The sequence below is a fragment of the Pezoporus occidentalis genome, unplaced genomic scaffold, assembly GCF_034315485.1.
Source record: "Pezoporus occidentalis ecotype Australia unplaced genomic scaffold, CSIRO_AGI_Poc_V1 ctg88, whole genome shotgun sequence".
In the NCBI taxonomy this organism is placed as follows: domain Eukaryota; kingdom Metazoa; phylum Chordata; class Aves; order Psittaciformes; family Psittacidae; genus Pezoporus; species Pezoporus occidentalis.
The window spans coordinates 1402586-1430506 of record NW_026916242.1 but is presented as its reverse complement, the minus strand read 5'-3'; the positions used below and the strand labels follow the sequence as shown (position 1 = coordinate 1430506).

Here is a 27921-nt window from a genome sequence, read left to right as displayed (position 1 = left end):
CATATATTTGTGCTGTCATAAGTTTGTTGCTGACAAACATATTGTTGCTCACTTACTAGTGAGCTTTATATTCTATTTTTAGGTTAGAAATTAATAATGAAAAGGTTTATGCTAATAAAAGTTTAAAATGAAAAAATGGCATTAACAGTTGCTCCTGTTTTTTTTACTGAAAAAGATGGTCTTTGAAGCCTTTTTACCAGCTCTGTTTTTTCCCTAAATTATTTTCAACAGTGAGATGCAGATATCTCCTATCCTTATGCAAATAGGTCTTTTCAATTTCAGAAAAGCCAGCCAGGATACCCCTCTTTCCACACTTATGAGGAAGAAAATCCTGTATTCTTCTATTGGCATCTTATAGGCTGAAGTCTGAGTTTTGCCGTGATCTTGAGTGAAGTTGAAATTTCAGCATAAGCACCCCACTCCTGAATTGCCTGTTCCTTATATTCTTCTGGGGAAAAGCTTTGTGAGAAAGCCCAATTTCACAGCTACATAAGGATGAGCTCTGGGTATTTTCTGTATTTCTTTTCCATATCCCTTTCGTAAGCTATCAGGTAACTACGTATATGTTTTGTCTAGTTTCTAACAATACCAGGGCATAAATGAAAATCAATATATTAATGTACGTTTAACAGCTTTGACATAGAAGCAGTTATATGAAGTTTTATTTTAAGAAACATATTTGATGTTAAATAGTCCACTAGTTCTATTTCTATAAAAGTTCTTTAATCCTTAAAAAGCCGAAGTTAGTACATCAGAATGTTGTTTCATGTATGTTCATTTCAGCAATGCTGAATTGTTCTCTTCCACCTATTCTAAAGTCAAATACATCATTACTTTTTAACATATGGATACTAATTTGTAATTCATCTTGGGAACTAGAGCACTCTTATTCCCACCAGTATATAGCTGTCCCTATATAGGGAGGAATCATTTCTTAAAATCAGAGGGAATGCTGTCACACGCTTTCAACCATGGTTTGTTTGTTTGTTTGTTGGGGGGGGATTGTTAGTTTTTGTTGGGTTGGTTTTGTTTTTTTTTTCATTTTAGCAATCCTGTGCTTGCACAAGGGCTGTGAAATGCTTTCAGGTTATTCAAATGGTATCCTTGTACAAAGTGACAGTTTCCCAGTTATCAACATCTTTGAAGAGGCCAGCTTCAGATATGGCTCATTCTTCTCTTGGATGTTTTCCTGCAGATGAGGTAGCCTTATGTTCTGTATATAAGCTTCTTCATAGCAATCAACCAGAAAAGGTGTTCTACCAACCTTCAGTTTCAGTGTCTGAAAGAATGAAAAAACTTGTGTGTTTACATGGATAAGGTTTTAAACAAGCTGACTCTAGACAGTAAAGAGTTCAGAGTTTGGGTCATGCTGGGTCAGTGTGCTACTGCTGGTCACCATTTAGAAGTTTGTTTGTGCAGTGTGGAACAGAGTTACAAAACCTTGCATTTTGAAGGATAAAACACAAATCTGAGCATCATGAAGAATCAAACTTGAAGAAGGTGGGGGGGAGCAAGCAGAGAAAGGAAATAAAAGCTTGTAATCATTTGATAAGGACAGGTATGTTAGGCTACCTTTCAGGTATTAGGATGAGACTGTGGTGGCTTGGCAGCTTTCCCCTTATTAGCCAGCTGGATTACAGCAGTAGTCCATCCAAGGAAGTAATTCTTACAACCAGATATCTAGCTTCTCTGCCAGCTCACATTAAGTTTTGAAAGCAATTAACTGCAAGGAACTTGATTGCATCCAGCCAGTAATTTCCTTTGGACTCAGAGATAATAACCAAAACAGATCCAGAAATAGTTCTCTGATGCTATACACAATATAATTCAATGCAATTCTTCTAGCCTTCTTCTATATGAATATTAGGCAAATGAGTTAATTTTTTTTCTTTTTTCCTTTTTTTTTTTTTTATTTCAAAGCTACTGTGGCCCCCCAAGGTGATCCTTGCTCTAATTGTAGTGTATGTGTTTTTACAGGGGGTTGCACAGATTTTTGCTATAGCTGCAGCATTTATATTGTAATTAGGCTGTGTCAGTATTTCTGTTATGACCTTGCTTCAGCAAATTACCAGGCTGAAACTTGAAGCGCGGGGGCAAAATTCAGTCTTTGCAATGTGTGGGAAATAGGCTGTGTTTTTCGGTGCAGCAGTAGCAGACTCTTTACTTTTCTTCTTTTCTTTCTCATTGTGTTGAGTATTTTCTTGTAAATCTCAGTTTGTGTGCAATTCATTTAAAAATTGTCAGTAATGTAATGGAGAACAACTACAGAAACAGTTTTTCCTATGTGAATCCTGGGGAAAAATAAACCAGTAAACGTAAATGCTTAACTGCAGCAAGAGGCCAAGGTAATGGCATTCATTAAAGAATGTTATGAGTGGAGAGGGGAGAGATCAGAGAGGAAGCTTCCCAATGAACATAAGCATTCTTGGTGTATGCTGCTTCCTGTCTTAGGGTGGACCTGCCCACAAGATGACTTTTTGATCTAGAAGTCTGTGTGGTCAATCTAGCTTTTTCTTCCCCATCATCAGCTGGGTAGCAGAATCTTATGAGCGCACTTATAATGCACTTTTATGACTATGGCTGTTACGTAGTACAAAAAGAGATTTTCTTTCCAACTTACCTCTTCCCCAAGTAGAACAAGCAAATGCTTCCCACCCTCTTAATGAAGTTGTTCATCTGAGAGAGAAAAGCTTCTTGCCTTTTGCTCTTCCTCCAAAATCCAAGCAAAATCTGTTGCTTCCAGCTATTCCTGCGTACCTGATAAAAAGGCAAAGGGAAGGTGCTTGAGAGGATAGAACCTTATTTAACAGTGTTCCTCACTGGAATTCTGGAATAAACCTAATGTTGCTCCTCAGATTTGATAAGGTTCGGTACTTTGAATGGCCCTTTCTGTCACTTCTTTTGGCAGTGAAAAGATTACATCCTCCAGGGGATGATTCAGAACATTGCTGGAACCTTAAGGCAAATTAACACCTTTGATTTTTGTTTCTTGTGCACCTTGTATGTCATCAGAAAGGAAAGTTAATTGAAAAAACGGCTGATAATTGTACTTTTTATGCAAAGCATATACTAACAATTATTTCCCCAATTGAAAGTGTTTCCTTCCTTAGGCTTTTTAAGATTTTTATTTTTAATATTTTAAAAACAGATTGTATTTCTTATGTAAAATTCTGGAAATAATTAAAGGTTACTCTCTGTATTCTTCCTTCCCCCTCTGTCAATGTATCTGCAGGACATAGGGTCAGTAGAAAACTGATGAGGCCAGCAGGAGATTTGAAGCTAATGTGATGTTATGCTCCTAATATCCTCTTCCTAATCATGTACTTAGGAAAATGAGTTAAGCACAAGAAATTGTATGCACAAAGGTATATGTGTTTTACTTGTATTTGAGTAGTACCAGTTTCCTTAGTTATTTACAAAGTGTTAAAAACCCCACCCTTTTCCAATACTAATAAAAAAAACTTTGTTTATTACTTAAGGAGAACAAACAGTGGGAGTTTAATACACAATCAGATAACAGATTAGTTTACAAAGCCATTCTGCAATTAGAGATGCTTAGGTTTGAATGTGCCCTTTTCCCCCTCCTCCCTTCACCTCTGGTAGATACATCCATACTTGTAACTTGTTGCAATTTGATATTGTGGCTGTGGTGGTTTGTTTCAGGAAGCAAAAGCTTCACAGATGAGTTATGTTAGTTATGATGTCTGGCCATCACTTTGTTAGTCACATCTCCATGAAGAAAAGCAACTGTTAAAATATATGCTGAGGGGTGCTCCTATCTCTAAATGATTTACTTTATTTACAACAGCGTTTTTCTCTGCAGTGAAGTAAGAGGTTGAATTCTGGTTTGAAACATAAAACAATTAAAAAAAAACAAAAACAAACCAAAACCCAAACAGTATCTTAGGCCACTTACATGCATTCCTATTCCTTTGAGGATCTGGCTTGTCAGCAAAGTGTAGTGTTCTTGAATATAGTGGCTGCTTTTAAAAAAAAAAGGCAGCACCCCCCTACAACCCACCACTTAATAAAAAAATGAATTGAATAGAATTTTGAACAAATTTGCTTGATCATCATGCTGCCCACTGGAAATAATATCCACTTTAACAGTTTTTCTTTCGTAGCTTCTTATTTGTGTTCTCCTTCTTTCACTTCTTCTTACGTACAAGATCAAGCAAACTACCATCTTTGGACGTACAGGATGTAAAGTGTAAGTGGGACTGTCAGCAAAGCCTGCTATGTTCCTGCTGTTTTATTTCCTAGCTGACAAAACAGTTTTCATATTTTCATTTAGTTACAGGTTAGATAAACCATTACGGAATACTTTTCCAGAACTCACTGAGTAGCCAAAAGTAAATAAGGAAAAAGAATAAAAATCGACATAAAAATATTTAGGATCTTTAAATATGATTCACAATTATTAGTGTAGCTGTACTCATAGCTAACAGTCTTCTTCCTCTGTGTTAGACACTTTTCATGCAATACTTCTGATGATGATATAATAGATCTTGGATATGAAAATGTTCTCCATATTAAATGAAAGCTCACTAGCTTCTAATGTAGAAGCGTTCATAAAGGGGAAAAAGCAAAAGCCTGTACACTCATTTTTGAGACAGGATTCCATGAGTATATGAAGATACAATTAAAGAAAAGAAGACCTTCTATATCTTCAGCATTGTAGATAAAAAGTGTTTTCTGCCAAGTCAGAGTACCATTCTGTTAGTGCTTGATGTAATATTTAGCGTTGTTTTGGGATGTGTGATCATGTGATTCCTACATTCTACATGGCAACCAATGCAGAAACAATCTGTCAAGGACTGTCATTGAGGATCAATGCTAAATGTTACTCAGCAGGATGCAGACTGTATCTCAGTGGGTGTCCTCCTACTATGCTTTGATTATGTTTGTTGTAAAGAAAAGCCTAGTTGTGCTTACAGCATTCATATTTCACCCCCTCTGCGGAAGACATATTTACAGCCTCTTGATTTGTCCCTGTTTCAACAAGATGTGTTGTTTAAAAACATATACACAGCATTTTCAAAGATTCCTTCAGCATAATCTGATTATAAAGGGGTTATGTGACAGTTTGTCTCTGCTGCTTATTGTGTGACTTAAATCTCTGAGGACAAGCTGACTGAACATCCATACAATTTAGAGTCTGATGGAAGCTGTGGCTCAAAAATGTTTTGGGCCAGATCTAGGGTCATCTGAGGAGGCACTTTGTCATACACTAAGGTAACAGAAGGATTTTATACTATTTATTGATTCTTATAACCATTAGATGACAATACTATAGGCTAGGTACATGGGTGGAAGATTTAATTAAACAGAGTGGTAGTTTATTAACTTAGAGTGAGAAGGGAAGGGAAAAGAAATGTTTGATACTTTACTGTGTTAGTGGGGAGTAGTAAGTTTACAGGTAAATCTTCATCTCTGAGCACCGATAAATAGGGTTATATATTGTGAAAGAGAAAACGTATTACAGTGGACAGCAGGCTGACCTATTGCTTTTATAAAAGGATATTGCAGGCAAAAATATGTATTTCAGAGAGCATGTCTGTGTTTTCTGCATGACAAAACCACCCACCCATGACTTTCCACTGCCTCTTAATGTTTGCTGTCTTTGATACAGTATTATAACACTGGTGCTCTACTAACACACTTGCAGGCATGAACGAATACACACTAGAAGACCTTACCGTGTGGATGGAGCGGACAAGTACTCTCTAGATGATGATCTGGTAAATCTAGAAGTTCTAGACGAGGTACTGTACTGGCTGAGTAGCAGTTTCTGACAATTGTGTCTCACAATTTGCCTGTTTCTTAGGCTTCTTTTAACAGAATGAAAAGAATTCCTTCTTGTCTCACCATGGCATTGTCATGTGACTGCTCTGCTATCATCACTTCATTAGTATTCTATATAGTGACATAAAAGCAATAGCAGTGAAATGTGTTATGTGGAAGAACTTAACTATGAGCGATGCTAGTTTAAATTATTTTGTAAGTAAGTTTCCTAAAATGTGAAGTTTAGTTCTGAAGATGTAGATTTAAGAGATTTTTCCTACAATTGGCGAATTTATGGGTTATTATATTTATGGGAAATTATAGAGTAATATGGTATCTACAGCTTCTGGATAAAAAGTCATAAAACAATATCAGTTGCATATTTCACTGTATCACCTACATGCAGAGTATCTGTAAATTTTTGTTTTGATGATCCTTAAATTCCATGCCAGCAAGAAAAAGACATGGTACTAAATTGTGCTAGTGTCCTCTTTAAAACAGTCTCTTATTACCACTTAAAATTTAATCCTTGAAAAATTATTATCCTTTTTTCATGGCCAAATAAAAAATTTAATGGAAATATACTGTGCAGCAGTAATGTGCATGGCCATTTTCTCTTCAGAAGGTTTTCTTCTCAGGCTGGTATAACAAAATACATACTATTCTGGAAATAGGAGTTGCCATTTAACTTAGGTTTATGGCATTAGCAAGAATTTTGAAAATATTTGTCTGTTTTTGTGGTGTTGGCATTTGAAAAATAATTAGTAACACTTATAATAAGTATTTCGTAATTAGTGTTCTCAGCATATTTACAAAAATCTTCCTAACTGGGAAAATACTGTTTAACTATCAAACTTTTTGTAATCTTCTCAGGATACAATTATCCATCAGCTGCAGAAACGCTATGCTGACTTACAAATTTATACTTATGTTGGAGACATTTTAATAGCCTTAAACCCCTTCCAGAATCTCAGCATTTATTCTCCCCAGGTAAGAGAGAATCCAAGCTGTGGACACTGTTCACTTTACATTTTGTATTAACACCACCGGCTAAAATACTTAAAATGCTTAAGTGATGTTGAAAGGTAGGAGCACAGATGAAAAGCCAGCCTTTTCTTCTTCTTCTAGAAAAGTGTAGCTACAACGGTTTTTATCCCCTCCCTCTCCCACTCCCTCCACCCCTCAGCCCTGATTCGGCCTCATTTGATTCCATTCCTCTCTGCTCGATGGCACATATTCCACAGGAGGGGTGAAGATTACCCCAGCCTCCGCTCTGTCTCTCATCTGGGCTTTCTTCTGGGAAGCAGAAGATGGCTATATGAACCTCCTCATGCTGAGGCTGTTGCTTCCTCAAGAATTGCTCTGACTATTGGTTTATTACATCTCCTGTGCCATCAACCGCTTCTTAAAATAAACAAGTGAATTGAATGCTGTAAAGAGAGAGGCAGCTTAATTCCCTACAAATATGAAAAGAGGTGAAGTCATAAATCTTAGTCTCCATGGATGCCTATATCAAGGTTGCAGGCAGAAGGGGCGGGTTTCAAATTCAGTTGTCTTTGAAGTTTCTTTTGTATAAGTTGGGTATTTCCTTGGTTGAATGCTTGTGTTTGAAATTCTGTTCCTTGTGATACAGTGCTTTTTGCTGTATAATGGGGGAAATGGAGTGCATTTTAGGTGTTGTAATTTGCATTCTGGAAGCTAGGCAGTGCCAAGAATTACCACTGTTCTTCCAGGTGATTCAGTGGAAATTATGTGGTAAAAAAGAGGCAACTACCTTCTGTTGAACTCGCCTCTTTTCAGTTCTTTATTACATAGCTAAGTTACATATTTTGATGATTGTATCTTGTTTTTAAATTTAGTTCTCTAAGCTTTACCATGGTGTGAAGCGTTCATCGAATCCCCCCCACATATTTGCCTCTGCGGATGCTGCCTACCAAAGTATGGTTACATTCAGCAAAGATCAGGTAAGAATCTGTTCATTTGGGTTTAAACTTCATGTTAATCATACTGCCAGTATGCTACATGGCTATGACTAATTTTCTGTTATTTTGTACTTTGGAAATTTTTTTTCTTTAAGCCTTTTATTCCTACATCAGGAAGATCAGAACAGAAATATAGACAGGTTTGGGAATTCTGAACAGGACACAATGCCATAAAAGAGACTAAAAGACTGTAAAATAAGATGATAGGATTGCCTGCCCAGTATAGTTTCCTGACACCCATGAAATCCTGGCAGTTGATACCATCTGCAAGTGTTGCTGCACATTCTAATTGTAGCCTGACTTGCACTAGGTATTGAAATAATTCGCACCTATGTAAAAGAGGAGGGTCTCAATGCAATAGCAGATTGAGTTAGAACCACTTTTCCGTTGCGTAAAGACACTATCCAGCAATGGATAATCAATTCCTTTAAGTACAAGTCACAAAAATAGGAACTATGAACTAATTTTTTTAGTAAAGTATAATAAGGATAGGCCTAATATAAATGTAATAAGGACACAAATCAAATTACATAGCAATGATTTTAATGAGAAAGAAATACCATGCTATAGAAGCTAGATTTCTTTTTATTACATTATTTTGTAAATTTATGCTCTATTTTGATGCACTGTACGTACATGAATGTTAAGACGTAATAATTATTTTTATTTATAAAATCCTTCTGATTTTACCTTGCATATTACATAATAATTCATAGAAAATGCTTTTTTAAAATCACAAAAGCAGAATAAAATAGTAAAACCCCTGCAGTCAGAAAATACCAAGCAAAGAAGATAAATAAAAGGGACATTGAAGATGAAGAAAAGAGGAGGTCTGCGGAGCATCAGCAAGTAGACTGGCCTGAGAGGTGTCTAGTAGTTCTTTAATGACTTATATGCTCTTTGATGGAGACATTAGAGAAAACAGGTACTCTTGTGTAGTAATTTATGTGAGAACTTGTTATCCAAGGAAAATAATAGTTTTGACATCAGCCTGTCAGGCTGACTTTGTACATCTTTGTTATAATATGTTTCATACCTGTTTAAGAAGTAAATTCCATTTAGATCTAAGTCAGTTTCCCGTTTTCTGTTTGCAAAGGGTAACAGGAACATGTTTATCTACATTGCATAGCAAATGTTATGGTTCTTCAAGTAAAGGTGCATTACATAAGCACTGTAGCCAGATCAAAAATAGATTGTTTGTTTTATCCATTGAGCTTTCCCTTGTATTTTCCTGTGAAGCCCGAAAATTGACTCCAGGTCTAACATTTCTCCTGAAGCTAAAAGCAAGTTCTGGCCAATTTTACAAGTTTCACAACTTAAGAAGTCATAGGCATTAACTGTATAAACTGTTGTACGTGACTTCTGTAGTCACACAAAGACAATTAATTTAGGTATCATAACCCTGTAAATCCATCATTGGGTTATCTGTTTCTGAGAACAATAAAAATACCTGTCAAGAAGGAAATATATGAGTTGCAAATGTCATATTGCACACATTGTTTAGAGTCAATTCCTGCAGCTACTGTCAGACACCACAAGACACCACCAGAGAACTGCTGCATCTTTCAAACCCTTTCACAAAGCATAGTTCTATATGAAGTGTCATTGCATCAAGGACCTTGTATCTTCTCCCAGCCTAGAATCTTGTATGTTCATAGTGTGGTTCAAATAATTTTCAGGTGTTTGCATAAAAACACACAAATATATGCAACTGCTCAGTGTTAACATTTTAATTATATGTTAGTTGATACTGTACCCTAAGTAGGCTAATGTACTGGTGACCTGTAGAACACATGAAAAACTGTGAAAATAATAAATGCTGTTAGAAGTTCTTACTTCCTATGATCTGAAGTGTTCACACTCTGGTGTTCAGCTGTCAGGTGGCCTTCAGGGTGTGCTGGCCTTCAGGGTGTACTGGTCTTCTCTTTCTGTCTCGTCCATGATGTGTAACAGCAGAGAGGAGGATACCAAGTGGTTTAGGCCATTTTAGCTAATCCCTGAGTCTGGAAGCCATTTACTGAGCCTATAGAATACCATGTGTTAAGACTGCTGACTCAGGAAGAAGATGGATGGATGTATTCTCCCAAAATCATCCAATGAGCAGATGCATATTCTTCTGGAATGTTTAGATGCTAGTTTGCTGTTCTAGCTTGAATATCAGTGTCACCTACAGAAAATCTCTCTACACAGCAGCAATTATTTAAGATTATTTCTAAAGCCAGGAGGAGACTTTTGGTCAGTGTATTACATAGAGCTGTGCCCTGTGTTTCATGATAATTCATATGAAATCAATACAGTGAGCTCAGATGCACTGTTGAATTATGCCACATCAACTGAGCTTGGGCAATTTGCTGAGTTTTATGCATTTGAAACAAGCCACGTATGCTCATAGTGTCTGTTAGTCTTTAGATGTGGTCACTCATTTATATGTCTTAGCTCTTAGAAATTCAGTCACTGCTTCACACAGGTGCGCATTGCTGTCAGGCATTGTGAGATGCATTTTAGTAATCTAGGGAATAAATTATTACACTGAGCCTTTGCTGATCTTTCCTTTCAGAAGGAAATTGAGGGAGTTGACCCTTAAAGTATTTTGTGGTCTTGGTGCTAAGCATTAAATAACAGTTAGAAGCCATAATAGCTGAAATTGATCATGTGGTGAGCTGTGCACTTAACTTTGGTTTTGTGTGTTCAGTGCATTGTCATCAGTGGGGAAAGTGGTGCTGGAAAGACAGAAAGTGCCCATCTGATCGTCCAACATTTGACCTTCTTGGGAAAGGTATTTCTTTGCCAATCATATAAAACTATGAACAAATCCTTCCAACACTACCTCCAGTTTCCACTTTATTTATTCTTTAATACGTAAAGATGTTCATGTGAGTTGTCCCACTTGAATTAGGGACAGAGTGATCATGCATGTGAGAGTATTGAATTAAGATACTAGAGAATGACCCACACCAAACCATTCAGTATTTTTTTAAAGAGAAGGTGCCTGATCCTGAGTGTTCAGTGCCTGTAGTTGCTTACAATATTTATCAAATATACCATGTTCATTTATACAGTAAAAAATGACAGATCTTGCTATGGCATAACATTTAAATGTTATGAGTAATGCTGTTGTTGCAAAATGACCGGAAAATCAAGTGTGTAAAGTTAACCTTAAGTAGGTGTGTTTAGTTTTAATGGTTTCAGTGCTCTGACTAATTGTATGATACCTCAGAAGCAGAACAATTGCAGAGAAAGAAAAATCTGGGGTTTCCTACCTGTGGGAGACTTCGTCATCAATTTGTTGGTCTTGTTGTTTTATAAGTACAAAGGTTAATGCAGTATCTAAGTCCATACAAGCATGAGAAAGGGATGCTATGCTTCTGAAGCAGGAATTGGTTTATGGTTAAACAGTATATTCTTTTCATGATCCTTCTGATCTGTATCTATTCTGTCAAGGCCAATAACCGTGCTTTGCGTGAGAAAATACTTCAGGTAAATCCTCTGGTTGAAGCATTTGGAAATGCCTGCACTGCCATCAATGACAACTCAAGTCGCTTTGGAAAATATCTGGAAATGATGTTTACACCCACAGGAGCTCTAATGGGGGCAAAGATTTCTGAGTATCTACTTGAAAAATCAAGGGTCATAAAACAGGCTGTGTAGGTATATTAATTGTCTGTCCTTTCACATTTATGTAATGTTTTCATTCTTTTTAATTGTCAAAAATCTTTCTTTTAAATACTACTGTGTCTTCTGCTAAAGCAGTGAGCCTTTGTACAGTGCTATGATGACAAGAATCATCAGTTTCTTTTGGAGTGGAAGCTAGAGTGGCTCCATTCTTTGGAGAAATTTTGTAGTTGGTTGGGTTGTCTGTGTTTCACAGCTGCTCATCCTACAACATTAAAGCAAGTGGGAGATTTGCTACGTATTTCAGTGAGCTCATGATGAGAACATCTCCTTTTACCTTGTACAAGATACCACAAGAATAAACACATGTGCTTTAAATGGATGATTTTTTTTATATAGGGGAGAGAAAAACTTCCATATCTTTTATTATATTTATGCTGGCCTTTATCACCAGAAGAAGCTTTCTGAATATAGACTTCCTGATAAAAAGCCTCCTAGGTAACTATCACTCACTTGTTTTAACTGCTTGTTGTAATTAGTTATTGATCAGCTCTTGTTTTCAGTATGATGCCTTAAAATCTCTCTTAATCCCTTAAGGATTTTTTTTAATCCTCACAACTGAAGAGGATGGACAATAAGGCATTGCATTATTTGTATGTGTTTGAGAACTTGAACTATTTAAAGAGGAGGAGAAAGAATCAAGCTTATTATCATGTGGATGTTCTGTTATACTTTCATGTCAGGACAATTGCCTTATGATTTCTTATGTTAATGCTTCCCTAAGAACCCAGAATATGCTTTGGAGATCTGTTTTTTAATTGGTATTTGTACTTGGGGTTCATCTGATCTATATGAGTGAGGGGATGTGTGTGAAATTTTGGTAACACTATAATAGATACTAAGAATAAGCAAAAGTTAGTGCAACAGAAACAAAAGCTTCTTATAAATTAGTACTAAAGTATATAATTGGAAGATACTGAAATATATGCTCTTTCCAGTTACTGAGGGACTTGCTTTGAAGTCACTGGAGATTGTACCGGTGTATGTGCTAGTATGGTGCTTTCTTTCTCCCTCTCTATATAGATATATTGATAATGAAACTGGAAAAGTAATGCATGATATAGTTACTAAAGATTCCTATGGAAGACAATTTGAAGCAATTCAGCATTGCTTTAGGATTATAGGATTCACTGATGAGGTAAGAGATCCAATTGCTAAACCATTATTGACCTTCTTTATGAAAATCATCCCCAGTGCTGCCTGTGCACAGAGTGCCGGTTGATTTTGTGGGTATGCGTCTGTGCCACAGGATCTCTTGTGACAGAAGTAAACTGTGGAAGCATAACCACACACTTGGAAGCCAAGACCAGCCTGAGGTCTTGGTACTCAGGTGCATCCATCCACAATCCTCTGTCACATGGTTTTCTCTGTCAGTAGGAGCTTATAGAACTTGGTCTCAGAGCAAGATACATGCTTTAATAGCCATTCCAGTGCCCATGTTTTTATTTAATAGCCTAAATATGTTCTGTATATCTAATTGGATTCCTTAAAAGTGCTTCTTGTCATCCTTTACAGGAAGTGTACTCAGTGTACAGAATTCTGACTGGAATCCTAAGTACCGGAAATATTGAGTTTGCTGCCATTTCTTCACAACACCAAACAGATAAAAGTGAAGTTCCCAACCCAGAAGCCTTAGATAATGGTAAATGCATTTTAACATTGTCAGTTCTGTAAATGCAATATGATTGTGTTTGTGAGAATGTCTAACTCATGGTAATAGTTGGACAATGCTAGTGATTTCCATTGCATAATCACAGTCCTGTATCTTTTTCCCCACTGTCTTTTAGCTGCTGCACTGCTAAGTATTGGGTCAGAAGAACTTCAAGAGGCCCTAACCTCCCACTGTGTTGTAACACGAGGGGAGACTATTATCCGAACAAACACTGTGGACAAAGCAGCTGATGTGCGAGATGCCATGTCTAAAGCACTTTATGGCCGCCTCTTCAGCTGGATCGTAAATCGTATTAATACGCTGCTTCAGCCAGATAAAAATATATGGCAAGTTACACATCACTGAATTGTGTATTTAGTGTGCATATGTGTTCCTCCATTTGTATATTTTTGATTTTGCAGAAAGTGTGCTGTGTTTATTTTGGCTAAGGCTTCAAAATGGCTTTCATGCTGTGATACTGAATTCTGTTACCAGGACATTAACCCCAACAGATTCAAAGAGCTGAGGGGAATTTTGCACTGACGTCGGTAGAAATTGGGTGGTTGAGTGCTGTACAATTCTTTAGAGACATGTTTCTGATGTAGTGAACATTAAAATCATACCAAAGGCTGGTAAATAGCTGGAATATACTGCAGAACTTTAGTATGTATTCACAGTCCTTACAATCCTTCTGCTTTTGTAAGCTGGTAATAAATAGAAATCTCAGATTATTATTGTGCTGCTACTTGAGATGTGATTTTCTTTTTAATTTTTCATAATTACAGAAACATTCACCTTGTGCATCCTTATGATTTCATTGCCAGGTACTGATCTGGCTGTTATGGTCTTTTCAGGCAGCTGTAGAGATTTTTAGAAACAAGAGAACCCCTTAGGTGATGTGAAAATCCTCTGATCTGAGATCTGTACTTGGCTGTACTCACTATATTGTATAGACATGGCCTCATCCATACTTGCAGTTCTGATGGTGACTGGTATGAGTCTGCTTGAGCTACCGCATGGGCTTTCAACAGTTCACCTTCTAGCGGCAGCAGACTCGGTAATTACCCTACTGGCTGAGTATAGCAAAAACATGCTATTAAAGCTTGACGCCTTTTGTACACCTGTAGGAGCAGACAATATCTTTATTTGGGATATGCCTGTTGAAACCACTTGTTTTAATATAGCTGCTGTCTGTTAAGTACGTACCTATGATTCGCCTGCCTTATTCGTGGAAATTTGAAAGAAGCAAGTGAAAAACAAAACTGTTAACAATGCTGAAAAATTGCACAAGTTGTCTTAAGCTCAAACACTTTTTCTTCTCTCTTTTTGCATCAGACAGATTGAATCAATTATGCAATCTTGGTTACCATATTTATTGTAACTTGGCCCTGCCCATGATGAACTTTGTTTGTATTTTCACATGCAGCAATACTGAAAATGGGATGAATATTGGGATACTAGACATATTTGGATTTGAGAACTTCGCAAGAAATTCCTTTGAACAGCTGTGCATAAATATCGCTAATGAACAGATTCAATTTTATTTCAATCAACATATCTTTGCACTTGAGCAGGTAAATTCAACTGATGCAGTCTAGTTGAATCGCTATCCTGAAAGACAGAACATAATCTATACATCATAATCTATAAAATGGGTATGTGATTTTATACACAGATCAGATAACAACATCTTTCAGTTGGAGTTCTGTAAATAATGTTATTGGGGCATATAGAGTATTGCTGAGCATCATAAATGATCTAATGATGATGTTGCTTTTACTGGTTCAGTATTGAAACTGTGCTGGTGACTTTGTAGATGGAATATCAGAGTGAGGGCATTGATGCTACTACAGTAGAGTATGAGGACAACCGTCCACTTCTAGATATGTTCCTCCAGAAACCCATGGGTCTCCTGTCTCTACTAGATGAAGAAAGTCGATTTCCTCAAGCAACAGACCTAACTTTAGTTGGTATGTGCAAACAAAAATTATGGGAAATAACAAATGTATTTTGATAAGGCAGAATGGACAGCTAGCTTAGTTGTCCTGCTAAGGCTATGCCATTTCATTTGGTACATTATTTGTCGTTGTGCTTCATTATTTTCCTCTGCTCATGTGTTTTCTGTTCTTTTCATATTGCTAAAGTTTTATGATATATCAGGTTTCTAGGTCTTGTTGTCTTTCCATTGTTATAAAGAAATAACCTGTGTCTTGTCCCTGTATGAGACCAGCATCAACCAGCATTTATCTCAATTTACTGAAGGCAAGGCTGAGACATTGTAGAATCTAGTGTCTAGGACCACCCTGTGAGCAGCATTAGTGTTGAGAGTAAAATTTAGATCTTCCAGGCTTCTAGGCCCATGTTTATCCAATTAGAAAATACTGCTTTGCTCCAGATTATCTCATCATAAATAGAAAGTGTGTGTTATTTCTGGTGTGCCATCTGGCTGAATATCCCCCTTCCTTCGTGCATATTTTACATGTATTTTAACAAATCTTGGTGCAAACTTTAAAACATGGAGAGCATGCCAGGTTCAAAACAGTTGCCCTGCTTTTTATTTTCTAAAGCTACATTTTTCCCTGCTGTTTGAAACACAGTTGCAGTTCCTTCAATGGAATGTGTAGCAGAAACTCAAACTGCTAGAGAAAAATAACAGCTGCCTGTTATACTGCATGATATATGTACATGATTTTTCACTTCTGCTAGGCTAAGTTGAAACTTGAATTTAAGTCACAGAATGAATGCTGTGGTTTCCTTCCAGTCCTTTTTTTTTGTGTACTAAAGCTGTGTGCTTCCCTGTTGGTCCTATAAATCAGTTAATACTGAATATTGAACTTACACTTTCACAGAGGCACTTGCCTTGGTCCAGTGCCGATCAGTCATACTGCTGATCTATACACAGCACAGCAGGATCCCTCAAGGAGACAGTAAAGTGGGAAATTTCTGCCCTCTCCAGATGTGCCAGGCAGTAATTAATTCTGCCACCCTCCTCCCACCTCCTGAAATTCCAAAGTTAGTTCTTCTAGCTTTAGGTACAAGTTTGATTAAATGTTAATAGAAAGAAAAAAAAACAATAAAAAATATGAATGGATTCCAACATTAGAAAAAACATGTTGATAATATTGTCTGACCTACACAAAAAGACAGAATTTTATCAATTGATTTTGGCCTGAGGTCTCTAGTTGCTAGTTCAGATAAAGAAATATAACAACAAGTTTTACTGTATCAGCACTAATTTAATTTCAGACTATTAAAGAGCATACAAAATGTCACAGGGTATAAAAGACATTTTTCTTAGAAAGTGGTGGGTTTTTTTCTGTCAGCTCTTTAGAGGTAGTCATAGGAAAGAGAAGGCCTCTTTAAAAGAGGTTTTAGTTAAAAACCTCTTTTTCTGTAGAAGTCCAAAGGTAAATGAGAGATGGTCCCAGCAGGAAGACATTAACATATACTTAAAATATGGTGCTCAAAGGCAAATGAATGGGGAAAGGAAGACAGGGAAAATACAAATAATGGGCATTTAAGCAAGCAAGATGTATGCAGAATTTTGAATGAATATAGTTGAAATAAACCTACCCCAAGTCCTATTTACGCAAATTCATAGTAAAATATGACCAGTGGTTGCACTTTCTCATCTATTTGATAGTTTTCCATGCATGAAACTATCCACAGGCCTGATGGTGGATGGTCTTACTAGACTAGTTTAGGATGAGTTGTTCCATTCAAAAGTGGCAGTTTGGAAGAAAGCACAGAGAAGCTGGCACACAGCTATTTCTGAGCAATCTGATAATATATGTGTTCATAATGGTTCTGGCTTCTTGAGCAGCAAATTGTCCCTAGTTAGCATGAAGATTTTACTTAGTCACTCTAAGTTACTTATAGCAATCTCTTCCCAATGTCTAGATAAATTTGAAGGCAATTTACGATGCAAATACTTTTGGAGACCAAAAGGAGTAGAATTGTCATTTGGTATTCAGCACTATGCTGGAAAGGTAAGGCCACATGATTTTTATTCAGTGCAAATAACTGGTATGGGAATTACTTGTTTTATACAAAGTTTCTTGTTTAGGATTTTTTTTTTTTCCCAAAAATTTGAGAGTCAAAATAATAAAGTTTACAGAAATGTAGATTCTACAATAAAATTTTCATGTGTAGTGCTCTATTTTGGAACCTTAGGGTTCTTTCACAAATTGTGTAGACAATAACCACCTTTTATTCTGTAAGAAATCTGGCACCAGAAACATCATTACTACAATCATTTCAAAGGACCAATTCTCTGGAGCCAAAACAGGCCACATGACTGTTAACATCATGTAAATGCCAGTAGTTCTGTGTGTGAGTGCATAGAAGTATACACACAAAATGCAGTGTAAACCAGCATCTGCAATAGAACTTAAAATCCTCTAGAGAGCATTGGAAAAGACTGGAGCTAGCAAGCACAGATGTTTTCTTGTACTCTGTAGCTCCTAACTTCTTTTTAGCAGTTCACGTATTATTTTATATGGGGAATAATGGGCCAGTTGTTCTACATAACATGAGCTTTGCTTGTAATTACAGTTCCAAGTCTTTGTGAGCAAAACTGAAATAGCCATGTTTTATATAGTTATCAAGGAAGTCCCATCTCTGGCTCATAAAACTCCAGAATTTTAATATATGTTCTAGTAAACTTTGTCCAGCTTTCTAGCTTGTTAAGAATAACTAAAATTTCACACAGGTTTAGGAAATTCTTTGTAACCAAATGGCCAAGTCATAAAAACACTGCTGGCCAGTTCTGTATTGTAGGAGGACATTCAGTTTCTGTGTAAACTAATTGACTCCAGTGCAGTTGGGCTAGAGAGGAATATTGCTAGTTTCTTATTTCGCACATAAATTGTCAGTTTAAGCTTTCATGAAGTATCTCTGTTATATTGCATCATGCATACCATAGTTACCTGTGACAAAGCATAATGCAACATGATTTAAGCCACTTAACCCAATTTGATGTGGAGTGGAATGCTATGAATATAGGTGCCGTTTATAGATATTTTCCATTCTGAAGACACTACTGTAGCTGTACACTTTGCAGATAATTCATTGACATGCCAGAGCCAAATTAATTGGTCTACTTGATCATCCTCTCTGTTCACATTTTAAAGAATATAGGGTTTTTTTGGCAACTTCTCTGATTCTCTTTCCCATGCTAGGTATTATATGATGCCACTGCATTCCTTGAGAAGAACAGAGACACACTTCCTGCTGACATAGTGGTGGTCTTGCGAACTTCAGAGAACAAACTTCTTCAGCAGCTGTTCTCTAGCCCATTAACAAAGACAGGTATTTTCTGCACAGCTTTGCTAACGTTGCAACATGTTCGGCTACCTACTCCTCCAAAATTGTAATTGTTTCTAGACAGTTTTGGGGGTTTTTTTTATTCTTTTTCAGCTCTGCTGTTTAAAGTTTCCTGGATAGCTAAAATGTTAATTACCATATTTTATTATTTTTTTAAACATGTGGGCATGAACTCTTCTAAAAAACACAGAAAGATTCATCCCTCACTCCAGAGAAAGGGCAAGAACTCATTCTCAGAGCAGGATGAGAATATAGGAGCTTCTTAGTTCTTAGTCTATTAATGAGATCAATTCTCAGTTGATAGATCGCACCGTGTCTTACAATTCATAAGTGCTGCAATGTAGATCAAGTTATTTTGAAGTTAATAGCCATCTATTTAGAGGCATAGATGCAATAAATAAAGTTTCTTACAAATTATAAGAAACACATAGTAATCTGCTAGAATTAATTAATTCACTTGATTTAAAACTTGTTGATACTGACTTACATAAAAGTGCGCTGATCTATAGCTGAATAGAGCAGCAAGATGAACTTTGATTACTGCATGGATAGATGACAGAATACCATTAACCTGTACAAATAATCTGCAGTATACATGCAAACTCTCCTTATATGTAAAATATTTTTTTCAAAAAGAGCAAGAAAAAGATGTAATACTAAGGAATGATTTAATTATGATGGATTGTATTAGACTGCAAAATTCTTGTAATCTGATATGACATATCCAAATGATGTTGTATTTTTAGGTAGAAACAAGTGTACGTGCATTAGTTGCGTGAAAGCTTATTGTGCATAGGCTGTAGATGCAATTCTGTGCCTGTGCAGCAGCCCTATCTGGGATTTCTGCATCCTCAGTAGCCCAGTCATAGCCTCTGGTGGTGCATCTAGTCTCTCTTCAGATTTCTATGTAGAAAAAGAACATCTGGAAGAAGATGTATATTAGAGCCTTCTTTGCACGTGTAAAATTGATAGCACGTATCTGTTTATATTCTACATAGGATAGATTCCTGTTAAGATATCTTTGTTCTTTTCCTGTAATTCGAAGGCTCTGGGTTACACCCCTTCAAATCATGCTTTTAGAGGTTCCTGAGAGGTGAGGAATCGATGAGAAATCTCCTTCTCCTTTCAGCTATGACAAGCTGAGATGGAGGCGAATATAGTTTAACATGGAGTAGAACTGGTTTATGTCCAAGTGGGGAACAAAGAATCTTTCTGTCTACTTCTGACATTTGAGTCTGTTAAACTGGTAAAAGAGATTCTTTTACTCATGCTAGATGTTTCAAACAAAGCAAAAAATAAGCTCACATCTGGTCAAATGTGCCTCTGCATCCCTTTTTACTAGCCATTTTATGCCTTGGTGCTCATTGTGAGAATGAAACAGATAGGTGCTTTGTCCCATTTATCAGTCCAAATTGCTGTAAATATTACATGTTTGATCTTATTGCCATTTTTAAATCAGAATGCTGATGCTTTTGTGTAAAGTAATTTTCCTCTGGCTCTTTAGAGATATTTTCAGTGGCAGCAGCACTGAACTTGGGTATTTTGCCCAAGATGCATAAAAACTTCAGTAAGAAGATAGTTCTCATTGCAGTAATGTATAGTTACCATGTTACCGGGTGTATTTCCACCTTTTTTTTTTTACATGAATTGTGTGCTTTCTGCCTCCTACTGTAGAACATTTACCTTTCCATGATGAGCGCACAGCAAGTTCAGTGTTACATGTATTTCTGTCAAGTTGGTACAGGACATCCTGTTAAGAAATGATTGTGCATATGCTCCTGTGCATGATGTTATAAGAATAGCTTAAAACCCTTATGTCATTTTTATATTTTGGAAAGTCTTTGTGATTTTACACTCTTTTTTTTCCGGCTATCTAATATAATTGGCACTCACAGCCTGTGTTGGGGCCTCTGTGTTCTCAAATCAGATTGTTGCCAGGTTTAGTTTTGGCAGCTTGCAAGATAAATGAAAGGTTTGGCTGAGAACAGAAGGTATTGCTGGCAATGCTGCTTCATCTCTGCTCAGTGAAGAAGGATAATGCTATTCTTTTAACTTTCTACAAAGAGGCTCTTGTAAACAACAGTGACTGTGTAAATGCTCCGTCCTACTCTGTCCTTGCTTCTTAGCCTTCTTCTCTCCATTCAACATGTGTTTCATTCCTAAGGCAAGCCAGAAAAAATAGGGTAAGGTTCATAATCTTGATGATTTTCTCAGTTTTTTGTAGATTACTGACTGATACAAAAGTTAATAATTTACATGGAAGCCATATTGCATCTTTCCAGGTAACCCTGACTTGAAATGAGCCTTCTGCCAGAATCTCTGGTGTTCTGTTTGAAGATGAGTGACAACACATTCTCCCATCTGCTTGCAACTAGCGCTGGAATTTGCAGTGTAGGTGGTTTTTGCCAAGCAGCAGTTTCCAATATGTGTAATAGTCACTAGGTGGTGCTATTCCAGAAGCAAGAGGGAATTTGTGGCTGCTAACATGGGTCTGACAATTACTGAAAATGTAGTTCTTAAATACCAATAAGAACAAAAAGATGCCTTTCCCACCCTGAGAAGATCCTCTGTTTGAAGTATATTTATGTAACTGTCATGTCTTCGGCTGTCAAAAACTGAGCAGCAGCAAGAAAATAAATATTAAAAAGACCAAATTTCTTTACTAATTTAAGATCATGTTAATCCCTGCAATTTATCAAATATACTTATCCCCTCTTAACAAATGCTTCCATTTCACATTAGCAGACTGGAGTTTAGAGGGCCAGAAATTAACAGCAGGACATTAAATATACATTTGTAGTAGTAATGTATGTTTAAGAGTGTGCACAATTAGCGATACAAGGTGCCAGAACTTAAACATTCTGTCAGTAATAGTGTTGTGTGTACAGCATGTTTTGTCATCTTTCAGTGGAAACTTGGGCACATTCAGCACGTCTTGGAATCCACACTTTCTATGGGTCTTTATGAACATATTCTAGTTTAATCTACCACTTCTCCCAGCTGCTTCCATATTTGTCCAGAAAAAAAAAACAAAAGTTGCTGCCACCTCAGTTGAATGTGCATGTTCCCATTCAGAGATATTGTGTTCCTGGTTGCCTCTGGGTTTTGTTTATCAGCATCACAGAGAGAGTTTTATTAGCATCAGAGAGAAAGGGAATCATGTGACTTAGAAAATAGAGTCCCCTTGTAAGAGAAGTCTTTAACTGGAAAAATTAAGGAGAGCCTTGGGACATTCGCTAGTGGTATCAGTGAGGTGGTCAGGCGATTTGACTCACTGTCCTGATGTTCCAGGAATACAACCATGTAAGTGGTGGTGCCATTGGACTGCTTGGGCAAGCACCACTGGGGCTTTTCAATATTGCAGCTTCCTCTTTCGCTTTTCCTCTCTCTTACCTTATTTCCCCAGCTAACCAGATCATGCTGGTGGGACAGGGAGGCGTTTCAGACGGACTTCGTCTTCTCAGAAAAGCTGCAGCACAACATGATTCTCTACTCCTGAAACTCAATTTCTGCACACTTTTTTACCTTCTATCACTCAGACATGTAGAGCTTTTGTCAGGGCTGCTCTGCTGCGCCTTGGGTCCTTACTGGAGAGAGTTGAGAGTTGCCACCTGCAGAGAGGGAAGGGGAAATCCTCCAACCTTCCCACCAGCAAAGTAGAGATGCTGAAAAACGTCCTTGTCTTTGCTCTGAGGATCTGTATGGGCTGGGCTTGGCTGTGTAGATACACAAAGCGGAGTATCATTGCCACTACAGCAACATCATGTCTAATAATTTTGATAACATTGGGTATTCTTTGCAGATTCAGAGTCATATAGTATCAATAAAGTATCCATTGCTAATTAAACACTCCTTGTTCATGGTGCCTATGTATTTGAAGATAATCTGTCAAAGAGAATTAGGATGAAAGTTTTCACAATCTTCACTGAATAGTTAGGATAGTGATGTTTTAACCAGGGAATATTTTTCACCAAAATAGAAGGAAAATAGTTTGGTTTGTTTGTTTGTTTTTTAACCAAGTTAATTATAGTTAGCCTGCCTAAAGGTCACTTCCCCTCCTCAGTATTGATTTTTGGTCTGTGTTCTTTGTGCCTTTGAGTCTCCAGCCCTGCTTACAGCTTTTAGACAAAAAGTTATTATAAATATAAACAATGCATGTCTCATAAAAAAAAATAACACAACCAACTAATGGACTATGTACTGAGAGAGAATGTGAAAAAGTTTCAGGTTTTCTTTATGCACACTAAAGAACTCAGGAATTAGGACCTTTTGCAAAATCCCTGTAAAGAATTGTTTTTCACCACTGCTTGTTGACAAGAGTTTTATCTCAATATTAATTTGTCTCTAACTTTGATATTGACTTATTCGTTCGTATGAAGAGTCAGAAACTGAAGGAAACAAATGGATTTTCTTGCATTTCAGTCCCTTGAACAAATACTACCGTGCATAGAGTGAAATCCTGGCTAGTTGAAATCATAGATACTTTGCCATTGTTTTCAGTGGAAGCATGATTTGAACTTGTCATGTTTGTCACTGTGCATTCCTATTGAGCAGAGCCCTTTCTCTAGTGATAAGTAGTGGGAGGTCTCTTGGTTTGACTTTTGCACTGAAGTAGAGCATGTTTTCATTTGGGCTTAGCAGACTTTTTTCTTTTAATTCCATACATCACAATAGAGAAAAACACTCAAATACATCTTAATTTCACTAATTTATCCTACAGTAATACCTTTTTATAATGGTACTTTTGTGTTAGTGTTTTCACCTCTAAGAGATAACTGCAAACACTCTAAACCACATGAAACAGAAACAAAGCCATTGTAATTATAATTTCTCTACTTAAAGATGAATCAGAATTTATATTTTGTAAGAATTGGATCAAGTTAATGGAAGCTGTATGTTTTCACTCAGGACACAGAGGCTTTCCTGCTTCTGACTGGTCCGTATGTTAAAAGCATATAAAAGTTAATCATTTTTGCTTTGCTGCCAGTGTGTTGTGTGCGAAGAGAGGCTTTAAACCACAGCTGTGCAATGTAACAATTGCGAACTTTACTGAGTTGCAGATGTGGGACATCAGTAAACTAAGTTAAATGTAGCTTAACTGAGTTTGGGAGGTAGGGTGTTAGATTACTTTTTATTTAGTGTTTCTATTGAGCATTTTACAGGTCAGTGTTTCTTTTTTCTTCATATTCTGAAGTTTTATGTCACAGGACAAATGCAGTACATAAATACAAGACTTGCTAGCAGCAGGATCCAAAATGCGGCCTAAACTAGCCCTAAAAATGGAACTCATGTAGAAACAGAACCATCAATCAGATCAAAGTTAAGGTCTCAGTCCTGCAAAAGCTTTATATAAGCCATAATAATTATTTACTGTTGAGAATAACTCGCTGTAAACAAAGAGTGTCAGTGAATCTCTGGAATTGCACATGGCAGTAAGCACAACAGCTGAGAAGGGTCAAGTTAGATTTATCATGTTTATGTTTGGTAAAGGGTGTTGCCCAAGCAGAAGTCCACTGGTTTTAATATGAGACTTCACAGGTTACATTGTACTGAAAATGGGCAGAGGGCCTAGATTTTTTTCCTTTTTATTTTTTTACCCCAAGTGTTTGCAAATTGAATCCTAAAAAGTGTACAAGTGAGCAAGTGTAAGAACAGATCTTGATGAGCTAACTGATTTCATTCATCATAGGCCATTCTCAGTAGAATAAATCTTGAGAATATTTTTCTTTACCTTCAGAAGAGAGGAGGTAACTCTTCGATTTTTATGTTACTAGCCTAACTTCTCAATTCTATAATGGAAATTATCTCACAGTAGTGAATAATAATCTTAACACTTCACTGTATACTAATTAAATTCAAAATGTGTTGATACTGAGGAAACAAAAGCTGTATTACATAGAAGATTTTACCAGTTTTAATATTAACTAGTAGACTGTGGGATCTCACTGTGCAGCATATACAGAATTTTAAATAGAGAAATATTCAGAGGCCATTATACAGTAGTTGTTTTAATGAGTAACGTACTAGGCAGTTTTGACAGGCACTGTGTGCTGTAAGGTCAAACTGTGTCAAAGATGCTTGGTACCTTATTGGAAGCATTCAGTAGCTTTCAAGATCAAATCCTAGAAGAGCAATTATTTTTAAATTTGCTGGTGAGTTTGCAGAGCAGATGAATTTGTTGAATATTCAGATAACTGTGCTGGTTTGAATATCCAGGATGGGTTTGGTGTGTCCTTTACAAAGAATGTGCTTATATTTCATATTCTTTCAAAATAATTGAATTAGGGGTTAATGTATCCAAGAGATTAATGTCGTTGGTGGAAAACAAACCTCTGAGTCTCTGCTGGATTTTCTGTATTTGTTACAGAGTATTCCATACTCAGAGAGTGATGTCTTTACTATGAGTTTGTACTTTTATCTATTTTCTTTATTCACTCACCCTACAGCAAACTGTAAGGGTCTGTACTTCACTAAATCAGAATTATCTTTTCTCTTATTATTTGACTTTGTCTTGCTTATTCCAACCTGACCTGGCTTGACGTAGGAAAGCATATAACTGAATTGCCCGGACAGGAGGTCATAGTGTGTGTCAGAGACAGGAAATGCATTTGTGGGTGTTTGTATGAATGGGTATTTGTTTCATTAAGTGTGGAGATAAAAATACAAGTAAGAACAATGTTTTGAATCACCACAAACATAACTGATTGTTCTCTGCTGTGATAATATATGGAAGCACTGAGATCCAGAGGAGCAAACATTCAGCTGAGAAGGCTTTGAGACTTAATTAAATTAGTAGTCAGTATCATTACTGTTTAGATTTAAAAATCAGGGAGGCAGGTGACTTTCATGAAGTTCTGTAACTATGTTTCATGCTATACTAAGACTTTTAAAAGACAGCTTTTCTCTTGAAGTGTCAAAACCTGGTTTTATCCTGTCTAGCTTAGGGTCTCAGCCCCTGAGAAGACTGATAGTCATAGCGAAGTCAGAAAAAATGTTCCTCCATTTTATTCCATGTCCTTTTGGTGAAATCATTATACCTGAATTTTTACCGCTGAATTCATTAGGAATCTTCATTGACTTTAACAGAATTTTGATCAGACTGTTTATTTAGGCAGCAGGTCCTAAGTGATGGAAAACATACCATAAAATGTGTTACACATTGCATGGAGAGGGAACATACTCTGTAAATACAAACAGTGGGCTGGAAATCACAGTTCTTGACTTCTCCTGGGTTTCCTGTTCATTCACTGGTCTAGTAGAAAATTATTTTGGCCTCCAGTTGAACTGTTAGTGTTTGATGACAGTCCTGAGAATGTCAGAGAAAAGATTCTCAGGTGTGAGCTACCAGAATGCGTGCTGTTGCTTCATAGTGGTGAAGGAACATAGATAAAATACTGAAATGACTATCATGTTCTTAATAATCAGACTTTTACTTTTCTAGGTAAAGCATTTGTGATTGGGTATGTTCAGGGAATCTTACCTAACATGCAAGAGAAAGGATGTCAATTACACAAAACAGTGAGGGAGACCAGAGCTGGATCAGCATGTGTGGTAACTGTATTTTCAGCCTGTGTATGTTTTTAGATATATTCTTCTAAATACCTCTGGAAGAAGAAATAAACTTCTTGTCTCTGTGAAATAGAAGTAATTAGAATAAGGGAGTTTTGGCTAATGCTGAAACTTAATGGAGAACTCCTCAACAATGAAGTCTTCACAGTAAATACGCCTCTGTAGTTTTCTTCTAATCTCAGTTACAGATGTGGTACAGGAACCAGGGCAATCTGCTGGGGCAACAGAAAACCTTGTGTTGATGGCGAGGTATTTTGCCGTAAACGCAGACTGAGGTGTTCTGCACTGTCTGCTGTTCCTCAGAAATTTTAAGGTTTGTTGCCCAGAGCTGATTACATGCAACGGCATCAAATCATACACAACCAAAGATATGGATGGAAATTGAAAGAAATGGCTCATGTCTTCTGTCAGTATATAAACTATAAAAAGCTGAACTACAGCAGCTGCAAGACTGACCAGATCAGGCTGAGGCCAGCCTGTCAGTCAGTCTCCAGATAGTTAGGCTACAAACTTGACTAAAGAAAATTCTGGGCACCAAGCAATAGAAGACTCCAGCATTGTTTATACTATATCCTCTAACTGCTCTTACTAAGCAATTTTTCTATTTCTTTCTTTTGTTTTCTCTTTTGTCTAGATGCATCTTTGGGTAGTTAGCTCTTAGCTGTACTTAGTGTGCCACCCCCCTCTGCCACCCTCTTTTCCAGAACCATGTGTCTCTCCCTTGTCCTCTGCCTGGGAACCCGTCTATCACATGATCAGGCTACAGCATATGTGCTTTGCCTGCTCTCTGTAAGTTTGGTCATGTCATGGGACTGTGATGTTCTGAGAATCACATAAGGTTTGCTTGTCTATCCTATGATCATCTATGTGCCTGTGATATTTCAGTAAATGTCTGCATTTCAGTGAGCACGCTCCCAGCAGAGTCAGTGCTACACGTCTGAGTTTATTGAGCATCTTGCTTAAGGTAGCCATTAATACTCATGGTTGTGCTTTAAAAATATTTTGGGCTCTACCACAAGATAATTATATGTCATAATCTGTGCTTCTTTAGTAGGTGAGGGTAAACGCTAAGACTTTTTTTTGCCGAGATCATATATTTACATCTTGGAATATAGTAGGCAGTTTGACTTCCATTTCATCTCAGCTGCTGTCAGTGTCTTTCTTCCCTTGAAGTCTACAAGAAGTCTACTAACCCACTGTGTTAAAACATAGCAGCGATGGTGCTTACAAGCAGTTTTATTTGTTGCTATAAACATCATGCTGTGTTTCCCAGTGTGGCTTACTAAATGTGGGAAGTGACCACTGAAGTGTCTGCAGTGTATGCAGTAGAAGGCATAGCAGCACCGAATTTACTCTCAGGTTCTCCAATCCCAGTTTAGCAATGTAAAGCTTTTAAGTATCTGTAAATATGATCTCTGTGATACCATGCTAGTAAGACTAAAGAAACCTTTAGTCTAATTGAGACTCAGGATCAGAATTTCTCAGTTCATTATGGCATATATTTGTAACTTAAAATAATCTGGGCCAAAAAGTGCATCTTTTTTGCTCCTGTAGAAGTTATATATAATTAGGTTATTCCCAACTGAGCCTCACTAAGTTTTCATGATTATCAGATTCTGTTTTGTAATATGGATCAGATTTTGCAAATACTATTTATTATTTTTATTTGCTTATTCCAAATAGGAAGTGATTCTCTTTTCAGAATAAGCAGCAGTGGAAGTGTGTCTGTATTGATAATTGTATTTCTAAAGACAGTATTTTTATAAACAGATTCTTGTGTAAAATGTGTAGTGTATGAGAAAATTGGATTCTTAGATTTTTGTTGCACAAGATTAGCTTAAATGACTTCAGTGACTGAAAAGAATAGAGTTTTGATAGTCAGTGACCAGATTCAAATTAGTACCCAATAAAAAAAGTACATGTATTCATTTATAGTTG

General features: G+C 36.9%; 1 protein-coding gene across 7 annotated transcripts in view; it reads left to right on the top strand.

The window, feature by feature from the left end:
* The window catches only part of MYO3B (myosin IIIB), a 207580-nt gene that overhangs the window by 96962 nt on the left and 82697 nt on the right, over positions 1-27921 (top strand). For all 7 annotated transcript variants that reach the window (XM_062604656.1, XM_062604653.1, XM_062604655.1 and 4 more), the window contains 13 exons: positions 5669-5765; positions 6658-6774; positions 7644-7748; positions 10459-10542; positions 11208-11410; positions 11778-11876; positions 12462-12576; positions 12954-13080; positions 13226-13436; positions 14516-14663; positions 14906-15059; positions 16990-17078; positions 18270-18399. In XM_062604656.1, coding sequence (XP_062460640.1) covers positions 5669-5765; positions 6658-6774; positions 7644-7748; positions 10459-10542; positions 11208-11410; positions 11778-11876; positions 12462-12576; positions 12954-13080; positions 13226-13436; positions 14516-14663; positions 14906-15059; positions 16990-17078; positions 18270-18399 — 1679 coding nt within the window. The remainder of the gene's footprint in view (positions 1-5668; positions 5766-6657; positions 6775-7643; positions 7749-10458; positions 10543-11207; positions 11411-11777; positions 11877-12461; positions 12577-12953; positions 13081-13225; positions 13437-14515; positions 14664-14905; positions 15060-16989; positions 17079-18269; positions 18400-27921) is intronic.